The 15248-nt window shown below is 50.0% G+C and overlaps 1 protein-coding gene across 1 annotated transcript in view; it reads left to right on the forward strand.

The window, feature by feature from the left end:
• Nucleotides 1–15248, forward strand: part of LOC115083269 (probable nucleoside diphosphate kinase 5) — a 43411-nt gene that overhangs the window by 7939 nt on the left and 20224 nt on the right. The window contains exon 3 of the mRNA XM_029587077.1: nt 5561–6163. Coding sequence (XP_029442937.1) covers nt 5561–6128 — 568 coding nt within the window. The 3' untranslated portion in view covers nt 6129–6163. The remainder of the gene's footprint in view (nt 1–5560; nt 6164–15248) is intronic.

Consider the following 15248-nt stretch of genomic DNA (forward strand, 5'->3'; position numbering starts at 1 on the left):
AGTCGAGCAGGGCTAACGTGTCGAAGGCCCCCTCCGGGAGGCACAGTCGTACCGGGATGGTACATGGGGAGTTCGAGAAGATGTTGCCTAGAGTCAACTCCCCGCTAGACCCTAGGTTCGGGCGTTTCCCGGGCGCTCGGTACAGCGGGCCAGGAAGTGCCCCTTACCGCCACAATAGAGACACAGGCCCTGGGAGCGACGCCGCTTCCGTTCCTCCGGAGAGAGGGGACCCCGGCCTAACTGCATGGGTTCTTCACCGTGAGATGTGGACGGGGCTGGCGGTGACGGCCGGCCACGAGGAGGCGTGGACCTACGGGTGGATTGTCCTAGGGTGTTCCTCCTTTCCCGGAAACGGCGCTGAATCCGTCGGTCTACTCGACCCGCCAGTTCAATCAGCTCATGGAGGTCGTCTGGGAGATTTCGTCCTGCCAACTCGTCCTGGAGGCGTGGAGAGAGACCCTCCAGAAAGATGCCATACAGACTGTCGGCTCCCCAACCCAATTCTGTGGCAAGGGTCTGGAATTCCATTGCAAATTCCTCCAGGGGACGGTTCCCCTGTCGTAGTTGGAGTATTTCCGAAGCGGCCGTGGAAGCACGAGACGGTTCGTCGAAGATCCTTCGGAAGGCTTTGACGAAGTGGACTAGATTGCCTAACCGGGGATCCTGACTCTCCCAGAGGGAGGAAGCCCAAGCCAGCGGCTTCCCATCCAAGAGGGAAATGATGTAGCTTGTCTTCACGTGGTCGGTAGGAAATTGCGCCGGCAGCAGGTTAAACCGGATGTAACACTGGTTGAGAAACCCTCGACAAGACTTCGCGTCCCCCGAGTATCGGGACGGAGCAGGCATCTGGACTGGGACGGCCGGTTCCGAATTGGTCCGGGACGTAGATAGCGTAGAGCTGACAGCAGAGGCCCCCTCAACTCGGTCCGCTAACCGTTGGACCGTCGACATCAGAGTGTCGAGGCAGCTCTGTTGCTGCTGAAGTTTCAGGGCAAGGCCCGGGATGGCCTTCAGGCCTGCAAGGTCCGCCGGGTCCATGGCCTTGCAACTTGTTAGGGGTTGTGGACCCTTGGGCCGGTCCGGACGAGAGATGGAAGCTGTGGAGGACCTCAGCTACAGGTCCCAACCGGGAGGCAGCTAGATGGACGGGGTGACTTGGAATGTTGGGACTGGATGGCGTCCTATGCGGCCAAGGACGCAAGGATACCCAGGAGGCTGGACAACGTTGGGCCCCGGAGTCGTGACCTCTTCACCCTGGAGACCGGCGCTCCCCCGAGAGGAGCTCGTAGGAGCCCGGCCGCTGGGACTTCTGGAGATTCGCCCTGGAAGCCGGAGCCCCCCCCAGGAGGAGCCCGTAGGGGCCCAGCCGCTGGGACTTAGGAGAGTCTTCGGGCCAGAAGAGCAATGAAGATCCGAGACGGAGTCCAGGAAAGAAGCAAGTCGGAGTCGAGGACGGAGCCGGGTCAAGCCGGAAGTCAGACGTCATATCAAAGCTAAGGGGAAGTCCAGAAGCGGAGTCAGGGACGGAGCCGGGTCAAGCCAGAAGTCAGACGTCGTATCAAAGCCAAGGGGAAGTCCAGAAGCGGAGTCAGGAACAGAGCCGGGTCGAGAAGGAGAATGGTCAGCAGGCAAACCGGATCGGAGCGAGGCGGAGATCAGGAACACAGCAACTGGAAGCAGGGAACCCTGGGAACCTCGTTGCAAGGCAGGGAACGTTGTGACTGCAGGGCTTAAATAGCCCTGCAGCGTCTGACGTCACCAGCCGGCTCCGTGAATCTCCCGCGCTGGCCCCTTTAAAAGCAGAGGCCTGCCGCGCGCGCGGCTAGGGGACGGGGCCAGCCGCGGGAGAACGCTGGCTGCTTCCTCGGCATGGAAGCGCCGTGCTCGGGGCCTGTACGGCCCGAACACCACTCGAGGGGGCCTGGGACCGAGTGGGCGGTAAGTGGCGATCCCGGGGACGACCCGGGATCGCAACACAAAGGCCAACCAAAAGTTTGTAAATTGGTGTTAAATAAATATTAAATAGAAATGCAGACCTTTATGGGATGCCTATATGCATAAGATACCAGACAGAAACAGAAGCACTAGTCCTTGCCTGTTGCTTCTTTCCATAATCCTGCAATATTGGGTCCTAAATCTAGCCACATGGAGGGCAATAATGAAAGCCCTTTCCATGAGTAAAATAGTATTTCACCGATAGAAACTGGGACTTAGATTATTGCCCATTGTTAATGCAGGCAAACTTCCTCTTGTTCTACAGCATAGGTCATTTTCTTGCATTGTAAAGAGGTATTCCCAGGATGGAGAGAGGGCATAGCTTTGTATAATCAAGACTATGCACATTGTTTTACTTAAAAATATTAGCTGCAGAGAAAGCAGACACAAGTCTCTGTGAATAATTTTTGAGGGGGCAATAAAGCAAAATTACCTTTATATTTTTGCTTTGCTTATTGTTTCAAACCCTATGGGTAAAAGTTCCCACACAGTTTTTACCAACATGGGGTAATTTGATTATTGTCATTGCATGATGACGACTCCCTTCCCTCAATCCCCATCCTCCCCCCCTCCCTAGAGGGCTGCGAACAGATTTCAAGGTAATCAAAATATGCAAACAACCTGATCTTAAGACTGAATTGTAGATTCTGACATCTAGACTTGTCAGAGAGTCACAGGGATCAGAACAGAGAACCACTGATTTAGCAGCCGATGCAATATCAGCGTTGGAAAAATGGGCACTCATGATTGAACACCCGCTTTCCTAACGCACGCCCATCCACCTCTCCCAGGTGTGCGATGCAGTAGGCAAATGAGTTGCAGTGTTAAAAAGGAGGCACTAGGAGAAATTGTGCATCCCAAGAGCCGCCTCAGCATTGAGAACCCAGGAGAAGTGGCTATGCATGGGTTAGGAAAACAGACGCTCAATTTAACAGGCATCCGTTTTCCTAACCCATGCACAGTTAAGCCATCAAGACATTTTTCTTTTTCACATTGCTGCTTTCTTTGGTTCCTCAGACTTAATATCACCATGATATTAAGTCTGAGGAACCACAGAAAAGCAATATTTTCTGCTTTTTAGTTAACTAATAGCCTCATCAACATGGTATTTACATGTGATAAGCACTATTAGCTATGCCCTGGTTTGGACATGCATTTTGGATGTGCTGATCCCTTTATTGCATCAGAGGTTAAGGATGCGCGTCTAAAATGCACGTCCAACCATGGGTTAACCTGTGCGGTAGCCTGAGCACATGGTATTATATTGGCCTGTTAAAGTGTAATGTTGAAAATTACCATAGTAATTGTTCTCAAATATAGAGGCTCATTTACCAAGCCACGGTATAAATCATGAAGGGAAAAATACAGCAGGGTTTACTAAGATATGGTACTTGGTACCACTGTTTAATAAACCTTGTGATATTTTCCTGGAGGTAGCTGAGGTTCCCCCAAAAACATTTGTAAAAAATATTTGTAAACATTAGAACCCTACATGCAGGTTCTGCCCCCAAATCCCTTTACTCTTACATAAAATGGCTTTCTGGAGGCTAGCACCTATCTTAGCCCAAAATACAGCAGGGTTTACTAAGATATGGCACTTGGTACCACTGTTTAATAAACCTTGTGATATTTTCCTGGAGGTAGCTGAGGTTCCCCCAAAAACATTTGTAAAAAATATTTGTAAACATTAGAACCCTACATGCAGGCTCTGCCCCCAAATCCCTTTACTCTTACATAAAATGGCTTTCTGGAGGCTAGCCCCTATCTTAGCCCACATTCCAGACCCCCCCCCCCCCCCCGGACTTACCAGACTTGGCCTGGTGGTCTAGTGGAGCGATCTGCAGCCCCTAGGATCGAGACCCCGTGATGTCCATTTTCCAAAATGGTTCCAGCTGCCCATCCCATGCTAGAGGTAAAGGCAAGTTATTGGCCTGTTAGCACCATTTTGGAAAATGGACACCACTGGGTCCAGAGCCTGGGAGGTGCCTAGACCCCAACTAGGCCATTAAGGAAAGTTTGTAAAGTCCAGGGGGGGTTGGAAGAGTGGGGGGCTGGCCTCTGGGGGGCCATTTTTTAACAAAAGGGAGGGGTTGGGGGTTGGAAAAAGGGCCTGTACTTATGGGTGATAAAGTTTAAACATTTTTAGGTGCAACTTCAGCTGCCACTGTGGGCAGCAGGGATGGTCTCCAGTGACCTCCTACACTTGGGAGTTGTTACTCGGGGCTGATTGACCCCTTTAAGGCATAGCCCTGGCCTGGGAGCATTGTAATGTGTGTTACCAACCTTTTGCTCCCAGGGGAAGTTAGCTACAACAGTGTTATTTGATTTAAATGTATTAGGTTATTAATGAGCGGATTAGCATATGTTTGCATCATAATTAGCTCATTAGCATGCTTGCCTGGGGCACAATAGCATGCAGTATTTTAAATATCATGCTTTATCACTGCATTTGGCCATTTACTGCATGGTAAACGTCTAATGCAGGGTAACAAATAGACCCCTTTGTCTTGGCAAGGGGACATAAAAATATGTTTTTCTTTTATGTATGGTGCTCGGTATACACCATATCAATCACACAACAAAACCCACCCACACCAACTGGTGTACTCTAGTACACACCAATGTCAACAACACAAGATACACCGTGTACTAGTTTGACAATTAACATAACACCCAGAAACGCCAAACCAATTTTGTAAGACCCTCTATTCACGGGTAGACATATTATGTGTTCAAACCGTTTCTCATAGGGGTCACTATTACTTTAATCATTTATGTACTCAATTTTTGTTATGTTTTTTAAAGTTTTTTTCAAAGTTCCTCAAAAATTTTTTAGGCACTTGCCAATCAAAAATAAAAACGGGTACTTATCCGCACTGAAAAGGTCCCAGGTAACCCGACATGGCCATGTTTCGGACCGCTGTCCTGCTTCAGGGGAAAGGAAGGCAACCGATTCAGATACTTGTAGCAAACTTCTTCCTGTGGCGTCTTTATTCCATGCCGGTCAATTTCTTTCAAACAGGCTGCATTTCAGCCCGCTGTGCTGAAATGCCAGGAAGCACAGCGGGCTGAAATGCAGCCTGTTTGAAAGAAATTGACCGGCACGGAATAAAGACGCCGCAGGAAGAAGTTTGCTACAAGTATCTGAATCGGTTGCCTTCCTTTCCCCTGAAGCAGGACAGCGGTCCGAAACATGGCCATGTCGGGTTACCTGGGACCTTTTCAGTGCGGATAAGTACCCGTTTTTATTTTTGATTGGCAAGTGCCTAAAAATTTTTTGAGGAACTTTGAAAAAAACTTTAAAAAACATAACAAAAATTGAGTACATAAATGATTAAAGTAATAGTGACCCCTATGAGAAACGGTTTGAACACATAATATGTCTACCCGTGAATAGAGGGTCTTACAAAATTGGTTTGGCGTTTCTGGGTGTTATGTTAATTGTCAAACTAGTACACGGTGTATCTTGTGTTGCTCGGTATACACCACCATATAATAACAGTTGTATTATAAAACCAAAATTTGTTACTATATTACAGTCTTTTACCATTGTATAATTTTGCAGGGGGCCATTAATGATAATGACTTTAAGCAAAAGAAATGCAGTTGAAGAGTGGAGGAACCTAATGGGGCCAACAGATCCAGAACTGGCAAAAGAGACATCTCCAAATTCACTTCGAGCTCAATTTGCAAAGAGTATTTTAGAAAATGCTGTTCATGGTTCATCTAATACAAAGCATGCAATAGAAAGCATTGAGCTTTTACTCAAGGATATTATAGCAGAAGAAGAAGAGCAAATAACTGCTAGAGAAGAAGAACAGCCAATTTCTGAAGCAGAAGGACAACTAACTGGGGAAGAAGATCAGCCAAAAGGGGCAGAAGAAGATCAGTCAGCTGCCACAAAAGAAGACCAGCCACCAGATGTTATGGATGAAGACAAACCTGCTATTGAAGAAGACCAGATGGCTGCTGCTGCAGATGTAGAACAGACTGCTGAAGCAGATGAAGACCAACCTGCTGTTGCAAGTGAAGATGAACCTGCTGCTGCAACTGAAGACCAACCTGCTGCTGCAAGTGAAGACCAATCTGCTATTGCAGATGAAAGTCAACCTGCTGCTACAGATGAAGCCTAGCCAACTGCTGCTAGAGACTGCTTCTCAACGTAAAGGTATTTTGTGCAAATTATGTCATTTTTTTCTGAAAGCAAAACACCATACTTTCTTCTCAAAATCTATTTTAATATATTTAAACATGTTGTATGATGGCAATTTTCAAAGCTTTTTATACAGGCAAAATAAACGTTACCTGCATAAATCATTCATCTCTAAATTGCTGTCCCCCAATGTTGCTAAAAATATGTCTCATACATGAACTTGCACTATAAATCAATTGGATCATCATAATAGGTGCCATCAGAATAAATGTAATTAAACATTCAATCAATCTTTTGCCTTATAATCAATTATTGGTGTCCAGCAATGTTCCGCATACTTTTTCTATAATTTTTATAATGCAATTAAAATATGTGCTTGATCATCACCATTCAAAGAAATGCGCAATGAACTTATCTTTAGAGTGTAGAAAACACAGAAGTAACGCCAACTCTAGTGCGATATATCAAGGTTTCAACAAACACCTTTCTTCATCTCAGCCCGACACGGGACCATATTTTGAACTACTGTTCTTCATCAGGGTGCGATCACATAAACATAGATGGCATAATGGCGTTCAGACCAGAAATGAGTTGGCGTTACCACTGTGCAATAACCACTCTAAAGATACAATTTGGGATTATTATTTTACGCTAAAAATATGTATGCACTTTTATCCACATGAAGTGGAGTAAGTATCTGAAAAGTGGAATATAAATCAAATAAATAAACAAATTAAGTGGCGGTGTTCTTGGGAGAGGGAATAAAAATACACACGTAGTTTCACTTTTTAACCCTATGTGTGTACTTTTCAAGAAAAATTTTATCTGCACAAAAATCAGGTGCAAATGTACATGGGTACCTTGTACCTGCAAAAAATTTCAAAGTGAAAGCTCATGCATAGTTTTGTGCTGAAAATTAGTGCAAAGTTCACAGGTTAAAATTATCTTTGGAATTTGTCTCAATATGGACAATTTGAAAATTGTTCCCTATAGTTTTAGTATGAATTACAAAATCACAGTATATTATTACAAGCTGAAAATTTCAATCCTAAATTGGGATCATCATCAGGATGCCAGAAGCATTTGAATGAATTAGTATTCAAATTTTGGTGAAATACAAAAAAGGAGAACACAAAAATTTCATACAACCAAAGAAAAGAACTTGTCTTTAAGAGAGACAATGATTTTGTTTTAAAAAACAATGATGATCAAGTAACACATAAACTGTCCTGAATTATACAATATTGACAGGAGATACTTGTTTTAGATATTGATGTTTTGTTCATTGTTAGATTTTGTTCCAGGGTTTTTTACATATTTATGTTTACTACAAAGTCAGATCAGCTTTTCATGCATCTTGATTCATCTTGTTTGCTTTTGTGTCCATTCTGGCTTCTCTCTTTTTTGTCTTTGTTATCATTTTTTTGTTAGGTTTCCATGACATAACTATTCAAATTCCTTCTGTAGATGATATGAAATATTTACAATTACAATCTGTGGGAGAAATTGCAAAAGAAAAAAGATACTCCTTTTCAGATTTATTTTATTTTAAATACTTGTAGCTTTTCACTGAGTGGTTGTAGTCTATGTTGGAGGACTGATAGTAAAAGGTCATTCTCCAGACCAGACAGCAAAGAGTTAACATTCCCCATCTGTGTCATCGAATCCTGTAAGGGAAGAGGGTAAGACTGTAAGGTTTACCTAGATGGGTTGTAACCTGTGTTAGTCCAAGTCTCCATCTTTCTCCCTGCCAACTGTGTCTGGTCTCACCAGCATAATCCCTATACACAGAGCCGGATTTATATATTGAGTTCCAGTAAGAGTGCAGTATGGAAGGTTGGGAAGGAGAGGGAGGAGGGAGCCCAGATTGCCCCTATCTATTTCCTCATCTCTCTGGTCCTCCCCTTACCTCCAAGTCATGGCAATGCTCAGCTCCAGCAGTAGCAGCAATACAATTCTAAAAAGAAAATTCAGCGTGGGGCCTTCAACTGTCAAATGTTCTCTCAAGGACCTGTGGTAGCCCAGCCCCTTGCACAGGTTTCCATAGTAACAGGAAGGCCCTGTGGGAGGAGGGTGCTAAGTGCCGCAGGAGCTTGAGAGCACAATCAGAAGCTAGAGGCCCCGAACTGAATTTTCTTTTTAGAATAGTATTGCTGCTATTACTGGAGCTGAGCACTGCCGTGACAAGTTCTGGTGAGAGGCACTGATGATCATGAATTATCTGCACAACCTGCTACAAGCAAAGGGCAAAAAAAGTGACACCACACAAAATGTGGCTTGTCAGAAAACCTCACATGAGCCACCTGAGGGTATTTGTTTGCAAGGCCAACCAGCCAAAACGAAGAAGGAAGAGACTTCAGACAGACAGTCCATATGACACTGAGGGGGTGGAGACTAAAGAGGAATCCATACTTTAAACATTTACCTGGACAACAAAGGGTAAACTGACAAAGAATTTCATACAAAATACAAGTCTAAAAAATACCAGGATCCTGAACCTGGAGGACAATGAAAGACTGCTCAAATATGAAACCAACAAAGCAAGGAAAATGGCATGAATAAAAGACTCTTCCCTTGAGTACACAGCATGGACAATTGTGGGATTTCCACCAGTCTCGAGGGTTGATTGTTCAACTTTCAAGAAGGAGTATTGTGGAACTGATAGCAAAAAGTCATCTTACAGACTAGACAGCAAAGGTTTAACATTCCTTGGCTCTTTCACCTGCCCATGTATGGAAAGGAAAAAGATTGTAAGAGTTATCTAGATAGGCTGTAACTTATGTAACCCCTGGGCTGATAGTCATAGATAAAGGCCCTAAGAACCACACCACGAACAGAGTCTCTTAAAGTGCACAACCTCACAAGCTGTTATATCCTCTAAGTGTCCATGACTCCCTGAGTGGGGGGAAGATTACTCTTCTAGGTCCTGTGCATTGTGTTGCGTGCCCCGTCTGCGGCAGGCCCGCGACTGGGCCTACTCACCTCCAGCACCTAGCTCCCAGTCCTGGCCTGTCTTCCCTTGCAGCTGTGGGCAGCCGCCTATGCTCTTGAGCTTCCCCTGCCTCCTCGACTGTCTCTGGCTCCGCTACAGACCTCCCCAGTTCTCGGCGGGTCTCCCTATGTGTGCCGCGGGGAGACGCCACCGTCCAGTGTCCTGCTGTTCTCTAGGCATGCACCTTGCTGTCTTTTAAAGGGGCCGTGGCGGGAATCCAACCCGCGGGCCCGGATGATGACGTCACCGGGCTCTGCTATATTTAGGCAGGGCCCGTCACTAGTTCCTTGCCTTGGCAACAGGTCTCCACGCTTGTCATGTGCTCGTTGCTTGTTCCTGACTTCGTTCCTGGTTCCTGTTCCTGACTTTGTTCCTGGTCCCTTCCTAGTCTACTTTGGATTGACCTCTGGCTTTGACCCTTGCTATGCTTTAGACCATGCTCAGGACTGACCTCTGGCTTTGACCCTCACTCTGCTTGACCTCTGTACATTGCTCACCCACTGCTTGCTCAGACGCCCTTGTCTCCTGGTGTCTTTCTGGACTTGGCCTTCTCAGACTCCAGCCTACTACTACCTGGGTGGTACTTGTTCTTGTTCCTGGCCTTCTTGATGGTTGGGTCTCTGGTTCCCTGTCTAGTCCGGATCCACTGCAGTCCCCCTGATACCTCTTCGGGTTCCTGGCTCACTACTACTTCTACAACTGGGAGTCATCTGACAGAGGCCCACCTAAGACCAGCTGGCCCCGGCACCCAAGGGCTAAACCTGCGGGGAACGCAGGCTGGTATTGGTGAAGCTCCAGTCGGCCTCCGTCTCCCAACCAGTCAGCCTCCCGATGGTGGGGACCCATGGGGCTTGCCCTGCAGGTAGCGTCAACCCCACTTCAGGCCAAGGGTCCACCTCCGACACAACACATTGCTTCAATTAAATCCTGAATTAAAGTGAATTGTAAATAGCATTAATGATCACAGCAGCAATAATCACACTGGAAGCATTAGATGATTTCCAACATAACTTTGCCTATGAATGAATTTAAAGTCTCTTCCAGTCAATTAATCAGAACTGTTTGTAAGCTCCTTCACAATTGGTGGGGATAGTTCTTATTCTTGAATTTAGTCAAAGTCCATACAGAAAAATCACAATCACTCTTTTCCCTGTACGTACCAGGATCAGTCCAGACGGTGGGTTATGCTCCCCGTCCAGCAGATGGAGTCAGAACAAAAGCTCGAGGGGAGGTCCTATATGACCTCATCCCCGGTGCCTCAATCCTCAGTATCTTCTGACTCCAGCAGATGTGAGCAGGGGACTAGCTAGTCCCCAGCACAGGATTTTAGGTTTTTTCCAGGCCTTTCCTGTCTTTGAGGGATCAAGAAAAAAAATAAATAAATAAATAAATAGAATTGAGATTCCTTCAGCATTTTATATGAGGAGGTCAGGTCCAGCTACTTTGGTGGCTGGGTTGTAGGGCAAGAGGGACTTGCTGACAGGCTGCTCTCTTGTCCTTTCCGCCTGTTTCTCTTCTTTGTTTGGGGACCGGTTGGGTAAGTGTTGTTCATTCTTATTTCAGGTCCTTTCTCCCTCTTGCCGTTGCGACCGGCACTGGAGGGCTGCTTCGCCTCACGAAGGGCTGCCGTCAGTGCTGCTGGGCTCGGCCCTCCCGCCCCCCCCCCCCCCCCCCCCGGGTACATCATAGCCAACCCGCGGCCCCGCGAAGCATCATTCCCTGGGGCCGTTGGCCACTGGGGAATGATGCTTCGCGGGCCCGCCGGGGAATGATGCTCATTCCCCGGCGGGCCCATCGGGTCGGTGGGAGGTGGTGGTGATTCGCGCGCTGGGATGCGAATCGCCGGCGGGGGGTCGCTCTTCGCTGCCACGACGCTGGTTCCTGCCTCCCCTAGCACCTGATCATGCCGCGCTCTCCGGCCTGTTCTGCTTGCGGCCGGCAGGGGAGCTGTCTTCCCGTGGGGGAAGGCAGCGCTCAATCTGGGGACGGCGCAGGAGACTGCGGAGAGGAAGGTATGGTTCGGCAGCATCAGGCCCCGTTCCCGCTAAGCGTGGGAACGGCGGCCATTTTGTTTTCGGATGAGGAAGCCAGCATTTCCGATGAGGAGGCAGGGGGCCCGCTTACAGCACTGCCTCTCGTTTCGGCACCCCTGGCGGAGCAGGAGGGCAGGTTGCCGGCTGGAGAGGTCCCGGGGTGTTCTCCCCCGGGATTTCCCGCGTTTTCACCGTAGTTTGTGGTGCTTATGCACCGGGCCTTCCTACAAAGCAGTCAGCCTCTGGCGTCTTCTTTGGGCCCTCCGCCCGCTAAACTGCCGCGCCTGGATGCCTCTTTGGGGGGGTCTCCTGCGCGGGGGCTGGGGCAGCCGCTAACAGTGACACAGGTACCCTCGAGGGCTCCCACAGCTCCGTTGCGGGGCCTTCCCCGAGCCCGGAGGGGGACCCACCTCATGATCCAGCCGGGGAGGATCCCACTGTGTCGGCCCAGGTGGAGGGCGACGACCCGAGGGTTCTCCACATCTTCCAGGCTGAGGAGTTGGATGGCCTTATTCCATATATTCTTCAGGAGATGGACATTGACCCTCCCCCGGAGCCGACTGTCCCAGACCCTAAGGTAAGGAAGGGGGATCCCCTCCTGGCAGGACTCCGGCCCCTGGCCAAGGCTTTTCCCACACATCCCAGCTTCTTGCAGTTAATTTCCAGGGAATGGGACTTGCCGGAGGCCTCTCTCAAGGTCAGCAGGGCTATGGAGAAACTCTACCCTCTCCCTGTGGACTTCCTTGAGCTCCTCAAGGTCCCGGCAGTGGACTCGGCGGTCTCGGCAGTCACGAAGAGTACTACCATCCCGGTTACGGGCGGCACGGCCTTGAAGGACCTTCAGGATAGAAAGCTGGAGGTCTATCTAAAGAGAGTTTTCGAAGTCTCCGCTCTCGGAGTTCAAGCGGCCATCTGTAGTGCTCTGGCGCAGAAAGCGGGGCTTCGTTGGGTGCAACAACTACTCACCTCACAAGATCTTCCGCCCACTGAAGCTCAGCAGGCGGGCAGGTTGGAATTGGTGATGGCTTATGGAGCGGATGCCCTATATGACCTCCGGGTTTTATCTCGTTCCATGGTGGCGGCGGTGGCGGCCCATCGGCTTCTGTGGCTCCACAACTGGTCGGCGGACTCTTCTTCCAAGACGCGTCTGGGATCGTTGCCTTTCAAGGGCAAGTTCCTCTTCGGAGAGGATCTGGACCAGATCATCAAGTCTCTCAACGAGAATGCGGTTCACAAGCTCCCGGAGGACAGGCCCCGCTCCACCAGATTGTTCAGCTTCTCTAGGAACCGCTCCCGGAACCAGCATCGGGCTCGGATTACCAGACAGCAGCAGGCACCCCGGAATCCGTCATCTCGCTCTCAGACCTGGAACCGGCCCTTTCGTGGGCGTAGACCCGGCAGGGAGACACCGGGGCCTCGCTCTTCCTCGAAGTCAGCACAATGATGCCAGGTGGACCCACGAGCCGATCCCACGGGTGGGGGGACGGCTCGCTCTTTTTTACGAAGAGTGGGTCCACATCCCGTCGGATCAGTGGATCTTGGACATTCTAAAGAACGGTTATGCATTGGATTTTGTCCATGTTCCCAGGGACAGGTTCCTCTTTTCCCCATGCGGGTCTCTTCTCAAACAAGAAGCTGTCCGACAGACCCTCGATTGTCTGCTGGCCTTAGGGGCAATAAGGCCGGTGTCCGCCCCCAACTTGGGGCGAGGTCATTACTCCATCTATTTTGTGGTGCCCAAGAAAGAGGGCACTTTCTGACCCATCCTGGACCTCAAGACCGTCAACAGAGCTCTTTGGGTTCCTCGCTTTCGCATGGAAACTCTCCACTTGGTCTTGGCTGCGGTTCATCAGGGGAGTTTCTCGCCTCACTGGACCTGACGGAGGCTTATCTCCATATCCCAATTCATCCGGATTACCAAAGATATCTCCGCTTCAAGGTTCTGGGACAGCATTTTCAGTTCAGGGCTCTACCTTTTGGCCTCGCCACGGCTCCGCGCGTTTTTAAGAAGGTGATGGTGGTAGTCGCGGCGGCTCTCCGTCGGGATGGGATTCTGATTCACCCATACCTGGATGACTGGCTCATTCGGGCAAAGTCCCTAAAGCAGGAGTTGCAAGCCGTAGACCAGGTGGTATTTCTCCTACGGTCGCTGGGCTGGATCATCAATTACGACAAGAGCCATCTCACACCCTCCCAGTCGCTGGATTTTCTGGGCACTCACTTCAATACAAAGGAAGGCAAGGTGTTCTTGCGGCCGGAGCGGGCGCAGGCGTTGCGCAAGCAAATCCTACGGTTCATGGCCCTCCCGGAACCCACAGCCTGGGATTACCTTCAGGTCCTGGGGACCATGGCCTCCACGATCGACCTGGTGCCATGGGCCTTCGCCCACCATCGCCCCCTTCAGAAGGCATTGCTGTCCCGGTGGAAGCTGGTGTCACGGGATTACCAAGCGGTTCTTCCGCTCCCGCCGGCAGCTCGGCTCAGCCTCCACTGGTGGTTGGATCCCCGACGCTTGGCCCGGGGAGTGTCCCTGGAGACACCGGACTGGGTGGTGGTCACCACGGACGCCAGCCTTACCGGTTGGGGGGGCGGTCTGTCGGTCGAGCTCCATCCAAGGCACGTGGATGAAAGAACAGATGCATTGGCCCATCAATCGCCTGGAGACCAGGGCGGTCCGCCTTGCACTGCAAGGATTCCTCCTACTAGTCCGCCAAAGGGCAGTCAGGATACTGTCGGACAACGCAACTACGGTGTCGTACATCAATCGTCAGGGAGGCACGAGGAGTCAACTGGTCGTGTGGGAAGTGGAAATGTTGATGCATTGGGCAGAGCTCCACTTGCTCCGCTTATCTGCCTCTCACATAGCAGGCGTAGACAATGTTCAGGTGGATTTTCTCAGCCGCCAGCATCTGGATCCCGGAGAGTGGGAACTCTCCATGAGTGCAATGAGGCTGATAGAACATCGTTGGGGGAAGCCCCACATGGACCTCATGGCCACAGCAGGAAACGCAAAAGCACCACGCTTCTTCAGTCGCAGGCGGGAACACAGTGCGGAAGGGGTCAATGCTCTGGTTCTTCCATGGCCCAGGCAGGTCCTCTTGTATGTCTTCCCACCGTGGCCTTTGGTGGAGAAGGTGCTTCGTCGGTTAGAGACTCATCCAGGGCCGGTAATCCTGGTAGCACCGGAGTGGCCCCGGCGTCCATGGTTTGCGGATCTTCTCCACCTAGCTCACGAACGGCCGATCCGCCTCGGTCACCTACTGCGTCTTCTTCGGCAAGGCCCCATATTTTTCGAGGAGGCAGATCGCTTCTGTCTTGCGGCCTGGCTTTTGAGAGGGGCAAGTTGAGGCGTCGGGGGTATCCGGAGGCGGTGATTTCCACTCTGTTGCGGGCTCGAAAGACGTCCACCTCGGTCACTTACGTGAGGGTGTGGAAGGTCTTTGAGGATTGGTGCGTCTCGCGCTTCATTTTTCCGGGTCGCGCCTCGGTGGCTCAGATTCTCGCCTTCTTGCAGACTGGACTGGAGATGGGGCTCGCGTATAACTCCTTTAGGGTTCAGGTGGCAGCCTTGGGAGCGCTTCTCCACAACGGAAAGGATTCGCTGCTCTCATCGCATCCGGATATTCTTCGCTTCCTCAGGGGGGTGCGGCAGCTGAAGCCTCCGACTAGGCCACCATGTCCTTCTTCGAGTCTCAACTTGGTGCTTCGGGCCCTTGGTAGCTCACCCTTCGAGCCTTTGCGGACGGCCACCATCAAGGATCTTACTCTTAAGTCAATTTTTCTGGTGGCCATCAGTTCAGCGCGCCGCATCTCGGAGCTCTAGGCTCTATCCTGCCGGGAACCATATCTCCGTTTCACGGACGGCGGGGTGTCTTTACGCACGGTACCCTCTTTTCTTCCGAAGGTAGTCTCGTCCTTTCATCTCAACCAGTTGGTGGAACTGCCTTCCTTCTCGTCGGAGGACTCCAAGCAGCTTCGAGCTTTGGACGTCAAGAGATGTCTGATGCAATACTTGGCATCCACCAATGACTTCCGTCTCTCGGATCATTTGTTTGTCTTCTGGTCGGGACCTAGG

This window comes from Rhinatrema bivittatum, chromosome 2 (genome assembly GCF_901001135.1).
Source record: "Rhinatrema bivittatum chromosome 2, aRhiBiv1.1, whole genome shotgun sequence".
NCBI lineage: Eukaryota > Metazoa > Chordata > Amphibia > Gymnophiona > Rhinatrematidae > Rhinatrema > Rhinatrema bivittatum.